Source organism: Rhinoraja longicauda, chromosome 36, assembly GCF_053455715.1.
Source record: "Rhinoraja longicauda isolate Sanriku21f chromosome 36, sRhiLon1.1, whole genome shotgun sequence".
Taxonomy (NCBI): domain Eukaryota; kingdom Metazoa; phylum Chordata; class Chondrichthyes; order Rajiformes; family Arhynchobatidae; genus Rhinoraja; species Rhinoraja longicauda.
In genome coordinates, this window is record NC_135988.1 from 9,593,377 (window position 1) to 9,604,525 (window position 11,149).

An 11,149-nucleotide genomic window follows, 5' to 3' on the forward strand; every position below is an offset into this window, starting at 1 on the left:
GAGTACAAATATTTTTTGTTTCCTATATATTTCAAAGTCACACTATTTCCATTACATGTAGATGGCACAATAAGGATTTTCCCATCTATAGCTTGGATGCCATTTTAAAAACAGGTGTAGCCCACTGAAAAGCTCTTTAAGAAGCAGAAATGTACTTAACGAAGAGAATATCAAATCAAAAGTTCCATCCTAATATAAACTAAGCTCTGGCATTATAATCTGTCAAAATGACACAGACATGGCCGCACATGGAAAATCCTTACCAGGGCATCACTGTAAGAGGCTTACAAGCATTTTATCATGACACACAAAATTAGTTGCTTTTAACTGCAGTCAATCTTACGATCCCAAAAGCAGTTGAGGCGACAGGGACAATATTTGCTCTTCAAGTTATGCCTGAGGAATTATGACAGAGTCCTAAGGCATAGGAAGGAGCTGACTCTAGTTCATTTCAGCCTAGTCATCTGAAAGAAGTTTAAATGTGCTGTACTGTGACAGTGAAACGACAATGTGATGAAATGCCCAGGACATTTGAACCCACAACCTTCACTTTGGAGACAACTCTCATCAATGGAATTATGCATGCATGAATTATCATTGAGTAGATGCATTTGAGAAAAGGCTCCAGTTGTCCCACATTTAGAAGGTGGTATATTTCATGCCCTGTTTGAGTCTTATATCCAATATACCCAAATACAGAGAGTGAAGCTTGCTATGTTTATCAACTGCGACGTTATCATTATGTTTGTGGCACGGTGGCACAGCGTTAGAGTTGCTGCATTGCAGTGCCGGAGACCTTGGTTCGATCCCGACTACGGGTGATGTCTGTACGGAGTTTGTACGTTCTCCCCGTGACCGCATGGGTTTTCTCCGAGATCTTCTGTTTCCTCCCACACTCCAAAGACGTACAGGTTGGTAGGTTAATTGGCTTGTAACAAGTGTAAATTGTCCATAGTGTGCAGGATAGTGTTAATGTGCAGGGATTGCTGGTCGGTGTGGACTCGGTGGGCCGAGGGGCGCTGTATCTCAAAACTAAACTAACGCCAATCTTCCATTGTTAGGATGCACATCCAAACAATGGAATGTTTGTACGTCCAAAAGATCAATAATATTCGTACACAGCACATGATGAGGAATAAAAAGCACAAGCTGTACAAAAGACATCAAGCAAACATGCTGAATCTCCATGAAACGGTATCTTCAGGAGTAACCATCTTGAGGGCAAGGTGGGTGGGAAGAGGAGTAGGACAAAGTGTAAGACCTACTGGCGCCTCTCATAGACCTTGCTTATGTTGGCATGAAATGGAACAACTTTCCGCCTCAATCATTTAAATAAACACGACATTCTCAACAAGACCATTTTAATGGAGGTTTTAAGGTTCTCTTCATGAAAACTAGATGTGTATACAGTACTGCTTAACACCAAAGTACAATCAAGATGAACAACATTGAAATAAAGATTTCAATCATCTCTTCACAAACACGTTAAAAAAAAATTAGTCAAACCACAGTTCAAATAAAACAAAGACTAATAAACTATACTATCTTTAAACTCAAATAAAGATTTTCTTTGGACAGAACAAAAAATTGACCCAAACCACCAAGTGCTGAAGGAACTCAGTGGATCAGGCAGAACCTGTGGAGGAAATGTTGGGGTGATGTTTCGGGTCAGGACACTTCTTTAGACTGATTGTACTCGCGAGGGTGAAAACTGGAAAAGAGAGCTAAATGCTTTTGTATAAAGGATTCATCCGTCAGTATAAACAGGGGGTTAAAAAGGGAAAATTACATAGTCTGGAAAACCTCATCCAGGGCAGAGGAATCTGATAAATTTATCACTGCACAATGTAATGGAATTACTAGTCATTTCAAATAAATTGCCCCATTTTGTCACCATCATCATTGCTTATTTCTTCTTGCTTATTTCGAAGCACCTTTTTTAGAAATAGGGCAGCTCGGTGGTCGAGCTGCTGCCTTACAGTGCCAGAGACCGAGTTCAATCCTGACTACGGGTGCTGTTTGTACGGAGTTGTACATTCTCCCTGTGACTGCGTGGGTTTTCTCCAGGTGCCCCGGTTTCCTCCCACACTCCATAGACGTATAAATATGTAGGTTAATTGGCTTTGGTTAAAAAAAAGTTGTAAATTGTCCCTGGTGTGCAGGATAGTGTTAGTGAACGGGGTAATAGCTGGTCGGTGTGGACTCAACGGGCCTATTTCCGCACTGTATCTCTAAAGTATCTTTAAAGTAAAGTACCTTTGTAGAATTTCTCCAGAAGGCTCAATGAAGGGCGCTGCTTGGAAAGGTCCTGATCAGATAGTATTTTTGCTCAGTTTAAAACCAGATGTTCATTTTAGCCTTGGACAGAGGCGGTAAAGCTAAGACTGGCCTCCAACTTGGATGGACCTCAGGAATGCAAGTGTGGCGGGAGAAGCACTTGCACTTGCACTTGCAGTGACATATTCCAGCATGTTTGGAGGTGACGGAAGCAATCTATCCTGTGGTCCAGCGTCGTGCCATCCACACTTCAGCTCATTTGTGACAGGTTTGCCAATACATGCCAAAACTCAACCTACTAAAGTCCCAGCCTGGGATCGGGAAGGAGAAACGTCAACAGTAAATGCAAGCAATACTTCGATCCCGTGGTAAGCAGATGAAGGATTAGTGCTTTGAAGGACGGAGGTGGTGACAGAAATATTGCCAGCGACAACAATGGCCTTTTAAGAAATGGAGTCCATTGAGATTAGAAACCAGAAGCTGACCTGGGAAAATAAAACAGAAACCCTTGGAAGAAACATTATGTTTCGATATTTGAGTTATTAAATGGGACCATAGATCATAAACAGATCTTAAATATTTCATGGCTGATCATTCTGTTCTTTTGCAGTCTAGTAAATTAAACGCATATGAAATATTTCCAACATTTGGATGACATTTTGTAATAAGATCTCAATGTTCTAAAATGATTCACTTTTTTTCATTAAAAATAAAGAGAATCCCACATGTTTGGGGCAGAGTTTTAAACATAATATTCCATGGTTCACAATAAGTCAAGTTCACAATAAGGCAATGAAGTGCAGTCACAGAACATGGGGCAGCACAGCACAGGAACAGGCCATGATGTCTGTGCCGAGCATGACTCCAAATTAAACAAATCCCTTCTGCTTACACTCTGGAACATGCTGCTAGGGATGGGGATAGATGAGATATGATAGTGAGGACGTCAAAGGTTACGGGGAGAAGGCAGAAGAATGAGGTTAGGAGGGAAAAATAGACTGGCCATGATTGAATGGGGGAGTAGACTCGAGGGGCTAAATGGCCTAATTCTGCTCCTAGAACTTGTAGTCTTATGATTGATTTGGAAAGGAATGGCAGTGCCTCTGAGGCGGCAGAACTTTGGAATTCACAAGATAGCTAATTACCTCTGATCTGGGCAGCAGTCCAATAAACCTCTACAGACTTGCACCCACCGACTCCAAGCAGAAATTCCCTTATTTATCATTGAGTGGTCTTACCCTCTCCCAAGTCACGTTCTTGTTTTTAATGTATGTTTAAAATGCTTTGGGGTTCTCCAATTCTATTTGCCAAGGAATTCCATGGCTCCATTTGGCCTTCCTAATTCCCTGCTTGAGTTCTCTCCTGCGGTCTTTATATTCCTCAAATGCCCCTTCTGATTTCATCTTCCTGTACCTTAAATAGGCTTCTGTTTTCTTTTTGATCAATTTTACAACCTCTCGTCACCCATTCCTTCTCTCCAGAGATGCTGCCTGACCCGATGAGTTGCTCCAGCATTTTCTGTCTACCTACAAAATGCTGGAGTATCTCCTGTTATCTAAAGTTCTCTTACCATTCCATTTTCCATCCTAGCCTCTTCTCCTGACTGAAATATGTTGGTCATGAACTCTGATCAGCTTTTCTTTGGGCATCTCCCACATGTCAGATATGGACTTGTCCAATTCCAGCTGCTTCCAATTTACTCTCCCCAACTGCTGCCTAATGATTTAATTTGCCCTACTCCAATTTACTACCTTTCCCCAAGGTCCAGACTTATCCTTATTTCAGAACTCTCTTCAAACCTATGGAGAGGTGATCACTGTTCCCCCAAAAATTCACCCACTGAAACACCAATCTTTCTGCTGGGCAAAGTTTCCAATACAAACTCCAGTGTAATCCCTCCTGCAGATGGATTATCTACATCCTGCTTCAAGGAACCCTCTAGAATGCACACTTCAAATGCTGCCCCATCCAAGTCTCTTGCGCTAAGGAAGTCCCAGTGAATATCGGGCAAGTTAAAGTCACTCACAACTTAACTTTATTCTTTTACATTTTTCTGTAATCCGCTTATATATCGATTCCATCTCCCGCTGGCCTTTGGGAGTCCTATAGTGTAATTTCATCAAACTGATTGCACGTTGTTGCCTCAGTGTGTCCTCTCTGAGAACAGTGAGACATTCTCTCCGATTAGTAACGGAAATTCCTCCGCCTCTTTTACCTCCTCCATCACGCCTGAAACATCAAAAACCTGGAACATTGAGCTGTCCCTCTCGCAACCATGTTTCTGCAATGGCCACTACATCATAGTCCCAACCACCGACCCAGTCAAGTTCATCTGCTTTTCTCATAATACTCTTTGCATTGTAATAATCACACTTCAGCCCGTCAGTCTCGCCATATTCATCAACCTCTCCCTGCCTGTCTTTCCTTTCAGACTTGCCTGTCGTCACCTTTATCTTCCCATCAATCCATCCACTTGCTGGCCTGATGCTCTGGTACCCACACCCACTGCACAAGTTTGAAAACCTCCCGTGTTTGTGTGTGCTTCCCAAGACTGTGTGGGTTTCTCCAGGTTACCCCCCCACCAAAAAAAAGACATGTTAGCAGGTTAACTGCCTATTGTAAATTATGCAGTTTTGGCATGAATCCAATGAGTCAAATCATGTTGTAAAAGTTAAGTGAGGTAAAGAAAACAGGCAGATTCTCATTATCAATGAGTCTAGGCTACAAAAGGCAGGGAGGCACAAGAGACTGCAGATGCTGGAATCTGCAGCAAAAGGAGAACAGTAGTAAGAACTTGACAGATCAGACAGCATCCATGGAGGGAGATGGACAGTCAATATTTTGAGTTGAGACCCTTATTCTAAACCCGAAACATTGACTGTCCATTTCCCATCACAGATGCTGCCTGACCCACTGAGTTTCTCTAACTGCTCTCCTTTATTTTGCTACAAAAAGCTAATTTGCCGAAGATAATAAATGAAAGCCATTCAGAAATTAAGGTTTCATCATTGCAATCATGCCACAACTCTTTCTCCAGTTCTGAATGAGCTTCCATTGACAAATCAATCAGTTTAAATAGTCTGCAAAAATGTAGAGGTTTCATTAAGCATTCCATTTAAATTAGGGCAGTGTTTGTGCAAAAAATCTCTTGACATGCTGCAGTATAACAGATTAGTGTTGCTCGTTTGAACTGACTTCAAATTTAATAATCATAAATCTGTCCAGTAAAAACTCTATTTGCAGAGCAATGCTGCACGTTAACTAAAACCATTCACAATATCTCGCCGAAAGAGAATGTGCTTCCAGAAATTCTGCATATTGGAATAGTCTTGAGGAAAGGAAAGATTTCTACATCAATCTAAAGCTTGATGTTACGGAAATTGTTTTAATGCAACATGCAAACCTCTGCAGTCTTTGACAAAAGGAAAGATGTGGCAACAAAGCAATTTTTTTCCATTGGATTAAAATATGAATGTGGGAACAATTTTTTAAGGCAAATGGTGAAAAAATGATTCCTCAAATACTTTAGGGGAAATGCATTAATACAAATTAGGGCAAATACATTGTGCTGAATGGTTGTCTCGGGTTCTCTGACAAAAGAACACCCCGTTTGCCACCCCTTGTTGGTAGTTCTGCATTTTGTTTTGTTTAGTTTCAAGATAGAACAAGGCCTTCAGCTCACTGAGTCTACACTAACCATCAATCACCTGTTCACACTAGTTCTATGTTATCCCACTTTCTAATCCACTCCCTGCACACTGGGGCAATTTACAGAGGCATATTAACCTACAAACCAATACGCCTTTGGCACGTGGGAGGAAACTGGAGCACCAGCACGAAATCCACATGGTCAGAGTGTGCAAACTCCACACAGACAGCACTCGAGGTGAGGATTAAAACCGGGTCTCTGACATTGTGAGGCAGCAGCTCTATCAGCTGCACCACTGTGCCGCCCAGTTTAGACTATTCTTTCCAAACACTCATGAATGGTGTGTGAAAACATTTCTGAAAGGGTGGGTGATGAGAGAAGGAGGAACGATTGGGAAAATGTTGTATCGATCGGACACTGTTTTACAATAAATATGGAACTTCGTAGAAACTGCAAATACAAGAAGCAAGCAGAAACATAAACCCTATTATGGAAAACTAAGAGGTTAGCATCTTTTTTGTAAGTAATCTTCATTAAAATAGTGAAGAATCCATTAAATATTAGAACCTTTCCCGTTACATTTTAAGCCAGCAATGAAAATGCTCAGCATCTGTGGGGAGCATTGGAATAAGAGTAATGCATGCAATACATAAACGTTGAAATATAAACAAGAAACAAACTGCTGGAGGAACTCAGCAGGTCAGGTAGCATCTGTGGAGGGAAAGTTGAACAATGTTTTGTGCCAGGACATTCCAACAGTCTGAAGAAAGGTCTTGAAACTCTGAAACTCCCTATACCCTTCAGCAGTTTGTTATTGCTCAAGATTCCAGCATCTGCAGTCTCTTGCATCTCCAGTTAAATTATGAAGGATTCAGGATGAAGGTTGTATTCTCTCAAATGTGGAAGATGAAAGGTCAATTACACCACAGTGTTTATGACTGAAGAATTGATGGAAGCAAACAAGACAAACTATTTCCTATGGAGAAGAGCACCGAAACAGATAATTACAACCATCCATCTAGTGTTGGTGTCAGCAAGCGACATTGTGTGCAAGGCGTTTTGATAATCCACATCAAACCCGCACCTCTAGAAATCTTGCTGAAATTATGGGATCAATTTAAAATTTCAAAACCACAGTAGATTTTAATTGGGCAGTGTTAAGGGTTATGGAACCAAGGTGAGTATGTATAATTAAAATACAGATCAGCCAAAATCCAGTTAAATGGTGGCGTAAATGGTCAGCTATTGTCAGAATAACTGTGGGAATATCCAGTGCCTTTTCCCTCTCCAGGTAATTGTCAATTCTCCTTTTTCTTTCTTCGCTGCGACAAATATCGTGGCATTATATTTTCCAATCATCTCGTTTTGTGCAATAATACTTCAAATCATTCATATTCACAATGCACAATGAAAATATTGCACTCTTTAATTAGATCCATTGAGTAAGCCGAGGGCCTTTTAATAGACTATCATACATATTTTGGAATTGCCTGACATCAAATAATGCCCAGTTCATCATAATTGGAGGAATCATTTAAAAGCAGAGGTTATCCACACTTAAAAGAAATAATTCAAGCGACATGCATTGCCCAGATTTAAAGTTTAAAACATCCTTATGAGCAGTCAATAAAGATATATTCAACATCAATAGTTTTCATTTTAATACAAAGAGTGGTAAATCACATGGCATATCTTGTTGACGTAAAGTTCAAGTCATCCGATGAGCCACAACACACGAGGCAATCATGTTCTTCAGATCAATTCAAAAGTTAGAAGTTCTAGTGTTTAGATAATGGTTTCTTTATTAATTCTATTGCTACCCCATTGCCTTGCATGAGCATCCCTTTTGTGATTTTGTCATCCTACCTTCTGCTGTAGTTGACTTTTCCTTTGGTCTGTCCTCCCTTTTCCCCTGCATCTTAAAACATGCTCTCTAACTTTTTCCAACTTCTGTTTAAATTCACCTGGAACAATAACAAATCTCTTTTTTCTCTCTTCGGGCGCTGCATGACCTGCCGAGTATTTAAACATTTTCTGGTGTTATTTCAAGTATTTTCATTTTCCTTTTATAGTATTCTGCAGATATTTGGAGATTGAAACCTAGTTGAAGAGACCACATTGTTCACCGAAGGTATTTATTCACAAAGTGCTGGAGTAACTAAGCAGGTCGGGCAGCATCTCGGGAGAGAAGGAATAGGTGATGTTTCGGGTCGAGAAGAAGGGTCTGAAGAAGGGTCTCGACCCGAAACGTCACCCATTCCTTCTCTCCCGAGATGCTGCCCGACCTGCTGAGTTACTCCAGCACTTTGTGAATAAATACCTTTGATTTGTACCAGCATCTGCAGTTATTTTCTTATACCACATTGTTCACCACTAGGTTACAAGCAGACAGAAACATCGCTGACTCACTTGACAGGTAACAGGCCTCTGAGCCTTTCAATTCCGATGAATCACTCACATTAGTTCCACTCCCTAAACACTAGGGGCAATTTACAGAGGCCAATTGACCTGCACACCCACGTGACTTTGAGATGTGGGAGGAAAACGGAGCACCCGGGAGGAAACCCACACAGTCAGAGAAGATGCAAACTCCACACAGACAGCACCCGAGGTTAGAATCAAACCTGGGTCTCTGGCGCTGTGGCAGCAGCTGTTATTCAGCAATTGTCCGGGAGTTTGCAAAAATCATCCCTTGCCCGCACCATGCCCTGCCCTCCCCTTTCTGAGCCAGCTCGCATTAGTTTCTTTCCTCCCATGAACAAGCGCGCTCTCCCCTCTCTGCTCCTGCCCCAAAACAAGTGCTGAGATGGAAGACATTGTTGCTCGGCACAATGGGATGTTCACCACCGAATTGCAAGCAGGCTTACATAATAACGATTAATTGAAAAATAAAACTAACATCAAATGCAGTTTAAATCACTTTAATAAAGTGTGCAACTCAAGATTGCTCTCAATGTACAGCGTTCCGCACTGACAACAATGGAGTGATTGGTGTACAGTACTGTAAACTGACAATTGAATGGAGTGGTCATGTGTTTCTTTCATTAAATACATTATGATCTACCAATTCTGGTAAATCTTGCTAATCATGCGTGATATAAACTCACGGTGCAAATGAATCCATTCAGACCTCCACAAGAGTTATTTTTGTCAACTGCAAAAGTGGGGGATCTTCAGTGGAATAATTCAAAAACTCAGATGAAGGCGTCATGTAAGCTCGAGTCAACTTGAATATCATTGTCTGAAACTATTCAGTAATCAAAGGATTCTCTCATTGCAGCACTCATTTGTGCCCATTGTGCATTAAAATAGGGCTACACTGCACACAGTATAAACCACACTCCACACCTCTGGAGGGCAGCAGTAGTTGAACAGTGCCACTCCGGACATTGCAGTATCCCAATTCAATGCACACTTTCAGTCCTTGGAAAGAAAAAGAGTTTTAAAAAGGCACTGCTAAATTGCATTTATCTTACAATTTACAAATTAGGCAGCTTAATTAAATTGTGTTGCCTGGTCATGTTTCAAATTTACACATTTAATGCAGTTTTAAAAAAAACACACCAACAATCGATGGGATCATTGAACACTGCAATGGACAACACTTCTCTGGTGGATTTTTGGTCATCCTGGTTTCTGACTGTTACTACCAACTTGAGGTATGTTCTGGCATTCAACGTAGCTGAGACTAGAGTCCTTACAGATCCCTGCTGAGCAGGAGGAGAAACGTTCCCGGCTCTGGTGCTGCACTTCCTATCTTCTTGTGCGTCTGTGAGGTTGGGCAAAGCTGAACCACTTCGGCAGAATGCGTAACACAATCCCAAACCAATTTGCAAGTCAACAGCCCTGGCCTCATTTCCAAGGTGGTCACTGCTTTGGACAATGCTTCATGCAGACCCGAATGCCAGGGGTTATTTGCACAGTCGAGGGCTGACGTCAGACAATTTAACAGGCTGATACTATATTGCTGAAGACAAGGAAAAGACCCACTGTCCTTGACTGGCCAGGCATTAAAGTGAGATACTGCAATTTTAATTGATGCTTCATCGCTCCCTGCCCCTGTCCATTCTGCTCCCATGTGGAACTCCTCTCCCAACTCCCACTGTGGTTGGAAGTCAAGGTTTCTGATTTCGGGATTTAGTGGGAAAAGGAGCTGCGGCAAATGGATCGGCTCCTTGCACTTGGGAAGTCCTTGAGTGCAGAGTGGCAGTGTTTGTGGCTCCTCGTGCCCCCTGCAGCATATCGGGAGTAACTGCATAGGCATTGGGCAGCTGACCCTGCCACTCCTCCTCTTTGAAGTGGCGAGAGTACTTGGATAATGCTTGAGGATGAAAGGCTTGGGGGTTCCCTGAAGGCAGCAATGACTCATGAGATCGCAAAGTGCTGGGAGTTTGCATTTGGTGGTTATGAGAATTATTGAAGCTTTTTATCGGGTCTTGCTGGCCGGCAGCTAGGAAAGGTGCAGCTCTGTGCTGGACTCCGTGAGATGACCCAACATTCGAGTCTTGAAGACCTGGGAACCTACTTTGAAGAATCTGATTGTCTGCTCCAACGCCTCCAAACTGGGATTGAGTAGTTACGTTTTCTGGGGCTTCCGTGACAGGAGGGTACAGAGCCGTCTCTTCCAATGTTGCCAGCGTTTTCTTTTTTGAAAACGGTGCCCTTGTGAAGACATCCGTCTCCTCGGTTAGATTTCTGGCAGCATTTGCTTTCATTTTAAACGGAGCCTTGGTAAAGACATTCACGGCACCCTGCGCCGTTTCAGTGCCCCTTGCGTTCCTGAAGGGGGCGGCAGAGAAGACATCTGCCTCGTGGGTGATCTCTTCACTCTTCTCCACGTGGAGCTGGGATGTCTGTGCTGACAGGTCTGCTCCAACTGAACCGTCAAGGCTAGGTTGTGCTTCGGCCGCCTGTCCCAAACGGCACACTGAACTCGAGGGCTTATTGGGATCCTCGTCATCTTCGGAATCCAACAGTAGAGGTCGGTGGCCGCTGCTGTCCAGGAGATCGCTACCATCCTCAATGCAATCTTCGTCGCTGCTGTGCATTGAACCACAGCTGGAAGAACACGAACGGTTCGGCCAATTCACTCTCTCGGCATCGGGCCCCTTTGACTCACCAGACTCCAAGAAAAGAGGAACATTATTGGCAGACGATCGGAACTGCTCCACAGAATGGCCAGATGTATCCATTGGGAAACCTGGAATAAAATAAAAGCCTAAT

General features: G+C 42.5%; 1 protein-coding gene across 6 annotated transcripts in view; it reads right to left on the reverse strand.

Annotated features, from left to right (window-relative positions):
* Positions 1–8,818: 8,818 nt before the first annotated feature.
* aak1b (AP2 associated kinase 1b) overlaps positions 8,819–11,149 on the reverse strand; it is a 104,422-nt gene continuing 102,091 nt past the window's right edge. For all 6 annotated transcript variants that reach the window (XM_078428783.1, XM_078428782.1, XM_078428781.1 and 3 more), the window contains one exon: positions 8,819–11,126. In XM_078428783.1, the coding sequence (XP_078284909.1) occupies positions 10,042–11,126 (1,085 nt within the window). In that variant the 3' untranslated portion in view covers positions 8,819–10,041. The remainder of the gene's footprint in view (positions 11,127–11,149) is intronic.